We start from the raw sequence: 13,978 nt of genomic DNA, 5'->3' as shown, positions 1-13,978 counted from the left end.
AGTTGAACCAAGGCCGAAATAATAGGGGACTTCTAATGGCCAACAATATTTTGCTGTAAACTTCACATACTCTTGGTATTTATGATTGAAAGAGAAGAATTTTCTCTTATTATTTCTGGTGCTTCCATTAATGATGGTCATTAACACTTAAATGTTGTCCCTTAGTGAGTTACAGCTAACAATGTGGTATACAATGTCAGCACTTTAGGCTCTTGACAACATGAATTTGCCTCTTACTATTCATTTGTTTCCTTTGGTCACTTAACAACATAAATGTCTGTGTTCATACATTTTACCTTGTTCCAGTTTTCACAAGCTACATATATGGTATGAGTGGGAGAGTGGGAAAATTGTGGTACAGGCGGTCCCCGGTTTATGACGGGGGTTCCGTTCTTGCGCCGCGTCGTAACCCGAAAATCGTCGTAAGCCGGAAAATCGTCGAAAATCGTCAAAAATCATAAGAAAACCTTACTTTTAATGCACTGGGTGCATTGAAAACGATGTAAACTGCATTATTATTGAGTTTTACATAAAAAAACCTTCAAATTATGATTATTCTGCCATTTTGGGGCCATATTTCTTCCGTCGGATCGGCGACGACGCTGTCGTAACCCCGAACATGCGTCGTAAGCGGGAAATAATTTCTGATGAATATATTTGAAAAGCGCCGTAACCTCGAACGTCGTAAGCCGGAACCGTCGTAAACCGGGGACTGCCTGTATAAGGAATGAGGGTAATAAAGGAAGATGATATGAATTGGTAGAATGCAAGGAAAATTGTTATTGAGAACCAAATAGAAAAATTTTACATCATTTCATGTCATTTTATTCATAGTAAAAGGTGCATTAAGTTGTTACTTATTACTGTACTGCTGGAATACAGCTTACTGACCTCACTTTGTCTTTCAGTTATGAAAAAAACAAAACTTTGGAGGAGGAGAAGAAAGACCCAACCAAGGAAGGGACTAATTCTGACATATCTAAATATCCAGAGAGCAAGAAGCACGTTGATGTTAGGCAAAGACCAAGCCCTGAAATTTCTTTCCCAAAAGGAAGGTAAGTTTTGGTCATATGAAAACTATCATTCAAAGCGTTTTAGTGTTATGTAATACAGCGTTGAGTTTTAGAATCTCAGGAATATTTAAATATTGAAGTTGAACCAAGGCTGAAAAATTAGGGAACTTTTAAATGGCCTTCCATTGTTCTGCTGTAAACTTTTCATACCTTAGGAATGTATAATTGGAAGAAAGTTTTCTCTTTCAGGTTTTTTGTTTTTCCATTAGTGAATGATTATTAAATGTTGTCCCATAGTTGGTTACAGCTTGCAGTGGACCTTGTGGTATTCATTGCCAGCATCTTTTATTATTCATTTGTTTCCTTTGGTCAATTGCCATGACTGTGCTTATACATTTTACCTTAGTCCAGTTTTCACAAACTATGTATATGGTATGAATGGAACAGTGGAAAAATTGTGGTATAAGTAATGAGAGTAATAAAGGAAGATGATATGAATTGATAGAATCCAAGGAAAATTGTTGAGAACAAAATAGAAAAATGATACATCATTTCATGTCATTTGATTCACAGTAAAAGGTGCATTAAAATGTTACCCTTGTCATTACTGTACTGTAGGAATACAGCTTACTGACTTTTATTTTTCTTTCAGTTATGAAAAAAGCAAAACTTTGAAGGAGGAAAAGATAGGTTTGAAGGAGGAAAAGAAAGACCCCACCAAGGAAGGTACTAATTCTGACATATCTAAACACCCAGAGAGCCAGAGGCATGCTGATACCAGAGAAAGGCAGAGCCCTAGAATTTCTTTCCCAAAAGGAAGGTAAGTGTATTGAGTTCCAGGAATCTCAGGAATAAATAAATAATGAAGCTAAACCAAGGCTGGTATATTAGGTGTCTTTCAGTGGCCAACAGTGCTTTGCTAGAAACTTCTCATACCTTACGAATGTATGATTGGAAGAAAGTTTTTTCTCTTTTTTTTGTTCTTCCATTAATGAATGTTTATTAACTCTTTAGTTGAGGGGAAATAGACCAAAATACCCCCTAACCCAGACAAAAATAATATAAAGCTGAAAATTGGTATAAAGGTCACGCGTAGTGTCAGGAATATTAGAAAAAAAGCCCCATTGATTGGAACCTGGGAACTCTGGTTTTTGGGAGGAAGGGTTTATGGACGAGAGGTCAAAATTTTGAGATGGCCAAATCATTAAAGCTTACACATAATTGGATAAGAGATGTTATTCTAGAACTGCTCAGATATGAACGTTTTCTTGAAATTGATCAGGTAAAGGAGAATTAATATGAAATGAAAAGAAGAGTTTATATTTACTAATTTCTGTAGTATAGATTATTCATTCATCAAAAATATTTTCAGTTAGAATAGATCATCTATGGAATTTGGGATATCTATTCCATCATCTTCCCTTTCAATGGCACTGATTCTCCAACTGTCTACAAAAAGAAACAAAGTTTCATTTTTAAAACTTCTAAACTTTAAAATTAAGAAAGCAATGCAAATATTTCAAACAGGGAATATGACCTTTCCTTCAACTTTGAAATAAAGTGTTAATAATATTTGACTAACAGAATCTTAAAGAACTTAATGTACCTGTTTTTTATTACAGTATTCCCCATGACATTCATGACATGCTGACATGCATTTCAAGCCATGTCTTATGGGGGAACACAAATTTGTATCTCATTGATTTTTTTATGAAGATGTACATTTTTACCGAATGACTTTCAACATATTCGAAGGTGCAATATCTTTATCTGTTGGTATAGGAACTAAACAGTTGTCTACTTGTTTCCAACCCCAATTGGTAGGCTCTAAGTTAAGTTTATCATCAAGCATTTTCCATGTAATGGTCTGCAAATGAACGCCTTGCCCATGGTAGTATGCTGCTCGCTCTGTTGAGGAAACTTTCTGGACTCTGTTGAACCTTGCTGATACCACTGGCTTTCTGCCATAAGGGCTGGTCGAAAATTATACAGGGTGTAGGAATTTTATGTTTCTTGGCTTCCTCAATTACAAAGAGGAGGGTGAAGAATATTCTTGGCTCATTGATTGGGTTTAGATCAAGTATGGGTAAAAACTTACCCGAGTCTTCTTCATAAAGGGTGTTTTTTGCAATGTCACGTGCATCATGTAATCTGACCCGTTTGGACATGAATGATTCTTTGAAGTAAAAAACCATGATGCATGCCATACCAGATCTCAGTTCATTTCAGGGGAGTCAAATTTTCTGAGGAAAAGGTCCTTCATTGGCTTTAGATTTGGCTTCAATATCCCATTGTATGGAATAATTTAGACTAGAAGATAAATCTATTCTTGAGTTGTTTCAAATGTTTTACTGCTTGGTATTTGGGTTTTTTAAAGCTAACAAAAGTAATGCCCATTCCATGAAAGGTTCCTTTTCCAGTCAATGTCCATATATTGTGGCAGACATTATCTGCCACCCAGTGGGGGTAAAATGGAGTTCCTAATCTTCAAAGGTAGTGACTTGACTGGCTGCAGCAGATTGTTTGAATAATTTAACCTCATCATAGGTGACAGAAAATCCAAATTTTGCCAGGTGTTCCACAAGCCAGTTTGTACCAAATGATTTTTCAATATCAATGCCAATTCCAAAGGGTATTGGTACTATTAATGACCTTGGTCTTAATGCTTGTATGATGCATTGACCTTGCTTAGTTGGTTAAGATTGGAAGCTACAAGGCTGCTAAGAAATATTTTCAAACTCTTGGGCACCCATTTAGTTTGAAAATCTACATCACTCAGCTCTTCAGTGGAAGGATATTTTGATTTATCAGCAGTGATCTCTGATATCAGTTTTGATTAATTTGGCAGCAGTAGTTATGATGTCTTTGGTGTTTGTTCTCTCATATTCTTAAAGCTTTCATGTGACTGAAGCAAATGAGGTTTGGCTGACCAGGGACTTCTGAAAAATAGATGTGTTTTCCGTAATGCTCAGCTAGCTCCTCTGTCTCGGTGTGAACTTCTGATAATGTATATAGTTCACTGTCATCCTTTCTTCCAGCCATTGACAAATTCTATGAAAATTTGCCATCATTGTTTGTTTTCACTGTTGATCTGGAGTCTGAATCGATTCGTACATGAAATATGATAAATTGCCTCCTCAGCAACCAGATCATTGCAAGACATCAAGCAAAAATCTACTTCATCTCCCCATTTGTTGCCTCTACTTATAATACGCTTAGTCAACGTTTCAATCAGTGGAAGAGTTTCTACTCTAGCAACTGTTTAGTGCTTATGTTCTGCTGTTTTTGTGCAAAGAAAACAGGATGTCTTCCAATCAAAGGTGCTTTCGGTCAATGATCATAATTTTTTTCTTGGCACAACACTAGCAGGATTTGTGTTTTTTCAAAGATAAACAAATTTTCTTTGGCATGTATGTTGCACCAGAATATTTCCAGTTTCCGGATGCCTTTTTTGTGTCTAAGGTACCCAAGGAGAACAAGAATGTAAGATGTATAAGAGGTAATCGGGTACTGAATGAAAAATTTCACAAGCTAAAAATTATTAAATAGTACAGTATATAAAATGAATGTATGAATAAATAAACAATACCTGCATAGGTCGTGCAATTCTCATTCTTCGCTGATCTGAATCAATGTATTATTCCTTTTTTATGTACTTTGACCGAGGACTCTTGATCAAAACCTTCTTCACAAAAAACACAAAGTTCTGTAAAGTAAAAGAAATGAACTATTATTTGAAATATTGTATGTGTGCTGACAGGGGGATTTACATAATTTCAACAGAAAATCAGTTATTTTTCACCTGGACGTGAATGACTTGTCATTTTTGTTAAAATTTGTGATTTATTAAGGAGCATTTAATCTTCATAGATCAAGTTCAATTCAGTGTGATTAAATCACTTATTTCAAAGCTTTAGCACTTAGATATATTGACTTGTATGGTCAAAAGCAAACTGCACTCATTCCTGCCTGCCTACAGTTCCATCACTTTTCCTAGGCCATCTGTATTTTACTTGTCTCCCCTGCAAAAATGGAGTTCCCAACCCCCAATTGATTTTGGCTTTTTTTCTGTCATTCCTGACACTATCCCCGACCTCTGTGCCAGTTTTCAGCTTTATATGATTTTTGTCTAGGTGATTGTCTAATTCCCCTCTACTACTAAAATATTGTCCCTTAGTGAGTTGCAGCTTACATTGGACCTTGTGGTATACAGTCAGCACTTAAGCTCTTGACAAGATGACTTTGTGTGTTATTGTTTGTTTCCTTTTGTGTTCATACATTTTACTTTGCTCCAGTTTTCACAGGCTATGTATATGGTATGAGTAGGAGAGTGGGAAAATTGTGGTCTAAGCAATGAGATTAATAAAGGAAGATGATATGAATTGGTAGAAACTGTTTCCAGAGGGATGTGCAATTAGCATTCAAGAAAGGTTCCCTGCTGAGGAAGGGAGCGAGGAAGAAGCCGTTCAGGGCACCCTGGTGAATTTGTGGTATGCCCACCTTTTAAACATTATGTTGTGGAACTAACCCTCCTCTACCACCCTTCATAGCTTTAATCTCTCCTAACCTGCGAGTAGGTTGGTTCACACAATGGATGAGGTAGGCCACCTCAGGTCATGAGATACCTGGGTCTACCCAATAGGATTTTGTTTTTTTCTGTAGGATTTTGTTTAGTCAGTGACAGCTGAAGCAAGCCTTGCACAATAAACTCCAGTTGTGAAAGCTATGGTTTGTATACTTGGAAAAAATAAATTACTTTTAAAATCTGATATATTTGTTTGTATGAAATACATTATAAAAAAAACAAGTACCAAGTAGATCAACTGATATGGCATCATTACAGTAGTGCAAGAAATGATGTACTTAAACTCTGTTTTGGGTTTAAATTTGTTTCCCTAATCTATTGCTTTCTCTGGCGATCTTATTGATAGCATTTTGTGCATGAGTCTCATATGTTGGTAAAATATATAAAAAATTATGAATGAGCAGTGTCAAGGTTGTCTCCAGAGGGAAACTTTTAAGTTGAGTTAGTAAATGTAGTTTCATGTCTTGACAGGTCCCACCAACCAGACACTGATACAAGTGTATCATGTGTAGAAGCTAAGAAACATTCATCAAACCCTGTACACAGAAGACTTTCACCTAAAGATGATCGTTTATCTCCATTTACCCGATCAGAAGACAGAGGACCTGGGTTCATACGTCAGAGAAATGCCCAGGCTCAGAAGAAAGGAGATATCCTTTGCCTTCATCAGAAATGCATCCATGCTCAGAAGAAAGGAGATATCCTTTGCCTTCATCAGAAAGGCATCCACGCTTAGAAGAAAGAAGATATCCTGTGCCTTCACCAGAAGAAAGAAGATATCCTTTGCCGTCACCAGAGAGGCTTCCACACTCAGATGAAAGAAGATATCCCTTGCCTTCACCTGAGTGGCATTCACATTCAGAAGATAGAAGATATCCTTTGCCTTCATCAGAGGGCCATCCATACCCAGAAGAAAGAAGGTATCCTTTGCCTTCACCAGAGAGACATCCATACTCAGAAGAAAGAAGATATCCTTTGCCTTCATCAGAGAGGCATCTATACGCAGAGGAAAGAAGATATCCTTTGCCCTCATCAGAGAGACAGCCACACTCAGAAGAAAGAAGATATCCTTTGCCTTTATCAGAGAGATCTAGGTTGCCATTTCATGAGAGAAGATCATGGTCTCCTATGTACACAGGAAGGTCCAGGTCACCAGAGCACTATTCTGAAAGAGGTCGTGAAGATAGGGAATCATATTACAATTTAGATGAGGCACCTTGGTCAAAAATTGGAAGTGCTTTGGAAGCATTCACCGAGTCCAATCGAAGAATTCGAAAGCAGTGTCAGAAGGAGAAAGATCCAATTTTTCGAGATGCTCTTGTTGACTTGTTTAGTACTCATGCTCATGAATGCGAATTGTATTTGAATAAGCCAGATGCACATCCAGATTATTGTAAAGAATATAGGCTATTTTTGGATAAAAAAAGAGATTTCATAATGAGTTTGGGTGGTGATCCAGAAACATATGATTACATAAAAGAATGGGGAAAGATTTGGCCTTCACGTATGTATGATCTCTTCCAAGAAAGCTGGGAGGCTAGAAAAAAACAATGTCTATCCATGATATCTTCAAAGAGAAAAAGATCATCTTCATCCTCATCATCGTCACGATCTCCAACTCCTGAGAGGGTAAGAAAACGATCAAAAAAGAAAGCTTCAAAGCCTGAAAAAAGCTTACCCAAACCTGAGACAGAGGAAGTTGTGGAAGATACCAAGGATATGATGCTCTCAAGAAAAGAAACAGAGAAGTTGAGAGAACGTAATGAACAATCCCAGTGTATGCCTGATGGTGAAAAACTATCTTCATCACATAATGTAGGAAAGAAGAAAGTTGTGAAGATTGTTGAAGTTCTTGGTGTATTAACATATATGAAAGACAGATTGGGTGTATTTGGAGTACCAGTCAGCATTCTCTATGAAAAAGCTGTTGAAATGGAAAAGAGAGGTTTAAATCCAAATGCTTTGCTAGAAGATGAAGAAACAGCTGTCCTGTTTGCTACATTGAGCAATAAACTTTCTTCTTCAATCAAAGAAGGGGATGGATCAGCCATCCAGAAAGCTATTACTCTGGAAGCACACACACTTTTACTTGACTTAATAGCTGAAATAAATAAGATTAAGAAGAAACATGTTACAAACTTTCGTGTTAATGTTGCTAAGATAGCTTGTTTAACAATAGGAAAGACAATATCAGACACTATCATGACTATAAAATATTTCTTGGTGTATGAAGGTTATTCTAATGTATCCAAGGAAGATTTAGAAAATATATATATGTCTGTTAAAGATGAGCAGTTGAAGCTCACTGAATCTACAACCTCGAGCCAAAATTGCAGGTCCCCAAGCTCTCCATCAGGATTTGACAGAACAGAACAGAAGACAGTTGAAAGTAAAAGACCTGGTCAAGGCCTCACAAATTTTTTTCTACCTCAAAATGAGCTGAGTGAGGAATTCTTAAGAACAAAGTCTTCTCCAAGTAGAGATGTAGGATTATCTAAGCCAATGACAGTAAAAGCTTCCACATCAAAGTTTGACACCCCAGTGGAACTTGATGAAGAATTCTTTACAGGCAAAAAATTTTTGAGACCTAGTGATTCTGTAGATAGCAGTAGAACTGAAGTGACTTTGAAATATGTCCCTCACAAGCATAAACTACCTCCGCCTGCCCCTACAATATCAGTAATACATAGTTCAGTGCTTTTAAAGAATTCTAGTTCACAGCCTGTACAGAATCCCATTTGCAGAACCCCAGTTCACAGTTTACAGAATTCTAAGCAATAGGCTATGATTATTACAAAAGTGTCCATCAGCTATGCCAAATATTCCTAAATAATTACTCAAGAATGGTGGCATGAACTTGGGAACTGACAAAAGTAGGACCAATGCTGCATTTTATCGGGGCATTGAAAAGTAGAGTACAGTATGCGATAGTAAATAATGGGAAAGCTGAACATCCGGTGTAGTTGCAGCATCCTGCAAAATGACAAAATGACATTGATGAATTGAATTAATTTTGTCCATAGTGTACACATTTTGTAGATGTAATCTGAAACCCAACGGAACTTTGAATGCAATTAGTTTTTAAATCATAGGTGGTCATTGGGATGGGCCTACTGAGGTCCGGTGCTTTACATCTTTTAGTGATAAAAGAGAGTTGGGGGAAACAGTGAGGCCTAACCATCAGGAAATCTCAAGCATTGTAAAGAGAATGTTTAGAACTCTAGGGGGAACGAAGTGGCAGAGAGTTTATATGGCGGTGAAGGAAATGAAATGGTCCTCAAGTAGAACAGTATATTGAACACCGATTTCCACATGGTAAACAGTGAATGTAGTGACCTGTGGATATTGTGTGGCTGTCAAAAGGAGGAGAGATAGTCTGATTTTAGTTCAGTGGAACAAGCGCTAAAAATTAGCCATCAATGAAAAAAATAAAGTTGAGAGAGAGAGAGAGAGAGAGAGAGAGAGAGAGAGAGAGAGAGAGAGAGAGAGAGAGAGAGAGAGAGAGAGAGAGAGAGAGAGAGACCAGGTTATTAGACAGATGAAATGTCTCTGATTCAGTGTTATGAAGAAGAATGAGCATACCACCTACACAGATAATGATCCAGTATGAAAGGAGTACAGTTTGCAGCATTGACTTTTTTATGTTACTTGATAGGTTGAATTAAACGATATTTCTTGTAACACCAAAATTTTTTTTTAGGGCATAAATATGTTATGTTAATCATGAAGAGAGAAGATTCAAATGGGAAAGTAAGTAGAGGAATGGTTCAGAACCATATTAGGAAGATGTTAAAGTAACTCTCAAGAACTAGGGTTATCAGGTTAAGAAAAAGGTTACCAAGAGGGGCGAGTACATTACATAAAAAAAATAGTTTGAAAGATCAGAATTTTAGAGTAACGAATAATAGATGAGAGATTAGCATGAGATGTTAATATGGTAATAGAGTAATTTATGATCTAACAACAGCACCAGATATCATGCAGTTGGACAGAGAGCAAGAATTTTTTACAGTGGAAGGATTGAACCGTAATTCATAGAAATATCCAGTGCTGTGTCCTGATGGTACTGTACAGGAGTCGGTAAATCCATGAGATAATCAAATATCAGTAAGGTTGAAAAGATCCCCATTTGGTCTTGCTTGGCGGGTGCTATGCCGATGAATTAAGAAAATTGATAGTACAAGAGAACTTCAATCATGTCTGTGATAATAGGAGTTGCAGAGTATAGTCTTAAAAGATGATGCTTCATCTTTTGGACAGACTTACTAGTTGAAGAGCAAGGCCATGTGCAAGAATGAAGAATGAAGTTTTGTCATGATTAATATATGAGCAGATATTCAGAGAACAGTAGATATGAGGGCCAGCAATGTAAAGGTCAGATGGAGAGGCCTGGAATAGGTGGTATTTGAAGCAGGAAATGTGCAAGATGTGTGAATTGGGAGGGAACTCATTAGCGGTGATGTGTGGTACAGGAAGATTAAACCATCAGTTTACATGTTGATTTTGCTGAAACCAAAACACTGTTGAAAGACGAGAAAGGAGATTTTGAGTGATTGGACACCTGATTAATAGAGAATGGTTGGTTTTAGTAGGGGAGAAGCCTAAAGATCATAGTTACAACCAAAGCTTCTACAACGTGAAATATGCATCAATGAGTAGTTGAGTTAACCTTGCCAGATACTAAGTTTTCCATGTCAGCAGGTGCCAGGGTCTTTAGACAGTTTATTTCTCATCATTTAAGCAAGTTCATGAGTGGAATTATGAATGTGCAAGATATTGAGATGTGGTGAGTTCTGTTGTGTGAACCAAACTGTTGAGGGTGGGTGGTATCTGGGAAGTGCCAATGTACATGAGCTTTACTGGCTAATAATAGAAGTAGCTCAGACTCCTTTAATGGTGGTATCAGCAGTCATTGGCTTTTGTGACCAACTAGTAACTACTTCAGAGAATAGCAGTACATTTTGATATGAAAGTAATTTATTGCATATGAAGAGTATGTCATTCAGGTTTAAGCCGTTGTCTTATAAAGAAAAAGTTAAAAATATGGCAGGTTAGTGTGTATGTGTGTGTGATTTGTAAAAATTTGTATCTATTGAAATGGGTATTCCAGAGGGTAGATGAACATATTGTAAAACTCAGATGTAAAAATGAATAAATATCTATTGTTTTAGATATATTTTTCACCTCATATTTTTGAACCAGCATACATCTGGTAAGCAATGTAATTGTTGTTGAGGATTAAACCATATGAGTGAAAATTGAATACTGTATTGTGGATGCATACTTTTGTAATGTGATACAGGTTAGCAGGTTGTAAAGCTATGCATTATATCTGCATTTCTGTTTATGTGAACAGTTGTAGGTTGGATTAAGTGCTTACTACTCAAATTTGAGTGTGATAACTATATTACTTTACAGATTAAAAGTGGAAATGAGCAGAAATGCAAATGTAACTGGTTCCCTTGAAAAGCAAGAATAATGTTAACTTGGCCCCTAAAGTAGTGAGAGACTCAAGAAAAGTGTTGTTTTGAGATACAGGAAAAGAACCATGTATAAAAATGTTATAAAGACTTTTTTAGATTGTAATTTTGAAAACTTTACTAAAGCTTTAATAACAAACTAAAAAGTCTGTGACTTTTATAAATATAGACATGTTATAGAGGCTTTTTATTTTGTAATTTTCACTGTTTCACTTTCTTCATGTATAAGTGGACCTTGGATGTTCTACCTCGTGAGAGAGTGTACCTGTTGATCTGTAGTTTCGTCCTTTCAGGAATCAGAACATTTTACGTCCTTACCCTGGTACTAATATTAGAATATCTACTTAGTTATTCTTTTTATTCATCAGCATGAATGTATATTCCATTTACTCCTATCATTTTCACAATTTATCATTAACATTTTTATATCAGTTTTTCCCTTCTTCTGGTTACACTTGAAATGAGATCTTTTGTCAGTCATTGCCTAAATTCCCATGTGGGTTAGGTCTTCCTCTGTGTCCTTTTCCTATTTAATCCTGGGCCTCTCCACAGATTTTCCTGTTACTTTCAGATCTACAGCTAAGTTTTGTCTCAAATGCTTCTGCTCTCTTCTGGTGACTTGTCCAGTCTGGGTTTATTTTCCTGTTGCCAAGGATCACGTCTCTGTAACCTTCTAATTTGCAGTTTGTCCTGCCCACTGCACTCTTGACTTTGAAACTTAGCATTCTACATTAGTAACTTTTCAAAATCCCTGTTTTCTTTGTCACTGTCTGATTCTTTGTCAATGTCTGACACTCTGCTGCATAGAATATTGGAGGCCTTATATATGCAGTATAAGATTGTTGTTTATTATTTGGATACTTATTTACCAGAATAATCATTTGAAGGTTTTTGAGTAAAACTCAATAACAATGCAGTTTCATCGTTTTCAATTCAGAGCATTAAAAGTAAGGTTTTCTTATGATTTTTGACGATTTTCGACGATTTTCCGGCTTATGGGCGATTTTTTCTGGCAAGAAGAACGGAACCCATGTAAACCGGGACTGCCTGTATAAGATTGTTGTTTATTATTTGGATACTTATTTACCAGCACTTGTTCTTTGTATATCTTTTCAGCATTTTTCTGGCATGTTACATTAGTTTTGAAACTTACATACATGTTGTTACATTATTGATAGTGGCACTCAAAAATAAATGTATTTTGAAATTACTTGGATAAATGTGAAAATTCTTCAAGTTTTGAATTAATATAGCTTTAACAAGTTTTCGCCCATGTGTTCAAAGTCTACAGATCCACTGGAATACAGACATGCCATCAGAAGAGGAGATGAAAACAGCATTGAGTAGGAGTGGATGTTCATCTGAAACAAGCAAGGACAGTAATGGAGAAGGGATTTCAAGTGATGGAGTGAGAGATGCATAGGAGTATATTAGGTGAGGATTACATATCCAGTGAAAAAGGTATAACTGACTTCCATGGAGGGTATGAAAGATATGTAGAAAATCTGGTGACAGTGTATCAGTGGCTGCAAGGATTGGGAGAGCATTTGGATCAGATATAAATGATAATAAAATGCTAATGAAGATTGTTTCTTGCTACAGTTATAGATTGAGCTGCTGAATTTATGAACTCAAAGCTCAAAGATGAGATGTGTTGGAAGAATGAGAGGCTGAAATAGAATGGTGTGTTAGAGTTGATTGAAGAGTTTAAATTGGAAGATATGGTGGATGATACGAGCGAGAATGGAGCATATGTAGGAATAATGTAAAGATTGTAGGCATGATGCAGTGGTAGGAAATTTAGTAGATGTAGCTTTATGATAGGTTTATATGAATATGGAGCAAATAGCTTTGTAGGAATGCTAGAAATAGGAGGAGTAGTAGTAGTAAAACAAGGTGGGATAGTAGTGGAAGCATAACTGGAAACAGGAAAAATCATGAACGTAGCTGGTGGTGTGAAAAGTGAATTGCAGAAGGTAAAATATTGTAAGGTGTGGATGGGAAGACCGTCTGAAAAATTAATGTAGATGGGCATTAGGAGCTTGTCTTGCATGTGGTCAATTAAGGCACTGTGTGAAAGACTGTAGAGAAGTAAAGGCAGTAAAATATTTTGAGTGTAGAAGAATAGGGCGTATGGTGAGAGCGTGTGAATTGCGCAGAACTCTAGGTGTTTACTGAAATTGCAATCAGACTGGTTATTTTGCCTGGATGTGAGATATGCCTAGGGCCAAGTGTATGATGTGGGATAGTAGACCATGTGGTAGGAGTATGTAGGAAATTGAATCAGAACACGGATGTGAATGGGGTGAATGGACAGCAGAATCAGGGAAATTGAGTATGCAGAGGGATTGTCAGGTTGAATCCTCGGCCTCAGTGTGTGAAAGTGGAAATTTGAAGCATGTGAGAGAGATTTGCATGTATGGATATGAGCTTGATGAAGAATGTAAATGTGTTTAAGCGTTAAGAAATACATGCCTCATTGATGCGGGTTGCGGTGTAGATGTTATGAATAAGAAAGTGTATAAGTTGCCTAGTGTGAAGGAACCTTATAAACAGATATGGTATGTAAGAGGTATCTGAGTTATAGGTACAGGTAGTCGTAAAATCAAAGGTGTGTGGTATAGGTGGTGTGAGTGAGCGAAAAAGAGTTACATGTAATAGATAGTGAAAGTGAAAAATATGTGTTGTTATGCTGTCAAATTTTAAGAGAAAACTTACAGTTATGTACCCAAAGGAAGAGATAATATAAAAAGGAGGTGAAAGGAAGTGCTAATGTATCAAGCTACTTGAATGGAGATGGCAGCATGAAAGTGGAAAATGTAAAAGTTTATGCAGCTAAGGGCATGGATGTAACCAGAGAGGAATATTCCACCAAAGGGGTTGGTTGCTGTGAAAAAGAG

General features: G+C 36.7%; 1 protein-coding gene across 4 annotated transcripts in view; it reads left to right on the top strand.

The window, feature by feature from the left end:
- The window catches only part of LOC136825415 (micronuclear linker histone polyprotein-like), a 51,297-nt gene that overhangs the window by 26,103 nt on the left and 11,216 nt on the right, over positions 1-13,978 (top strand). For 3 of the 4 annotated variants that reach the window (XM_067081797.1, XM_067081798.1, XM_067081795.1), the window contains 3 exons: positions 909-1,055; positions 1,666-1,833; positions 6,070-10,765. In XM_067081797.1, the coding sequence (XP_066937898.1) occupies positions 909-1,055; positions 1,666-1,833; positions 6,070-6,334 (580 nt within the window). In that variant the 3' untranslated portion in view covers positions 6,335-10,765. Of the gene's footprint in view, positions 1-908; positions 1,056-1,665; positions 1,834-6,069; positions 10,766-13,978 lie in introns of those variants that run through there. The other variant, XR_010849329.1, reaches the window with a different exon arrangement.

Source organism: Macrobrachium rosenbergii, chromosome 37 (genome assembly GCF_040412425.1).
Source record: "Macrobrachium rosenbergii isolate ZJJX-2024 chromosome 37, ASM4041242v1, whole genome shotgun sequence".
Classification (NCBI taxonomy): Eukaryota; Metazoa; Arthropoda; class Malacostraca; order Decapoda; family Palaemonidae; genus Macrobrachium; species Macrobrachium rosenbergii.
Note: the sequence above shows the minus strand (reverse complement) of the source record. Positions and strands in the feature narration are given on the sequence as shown.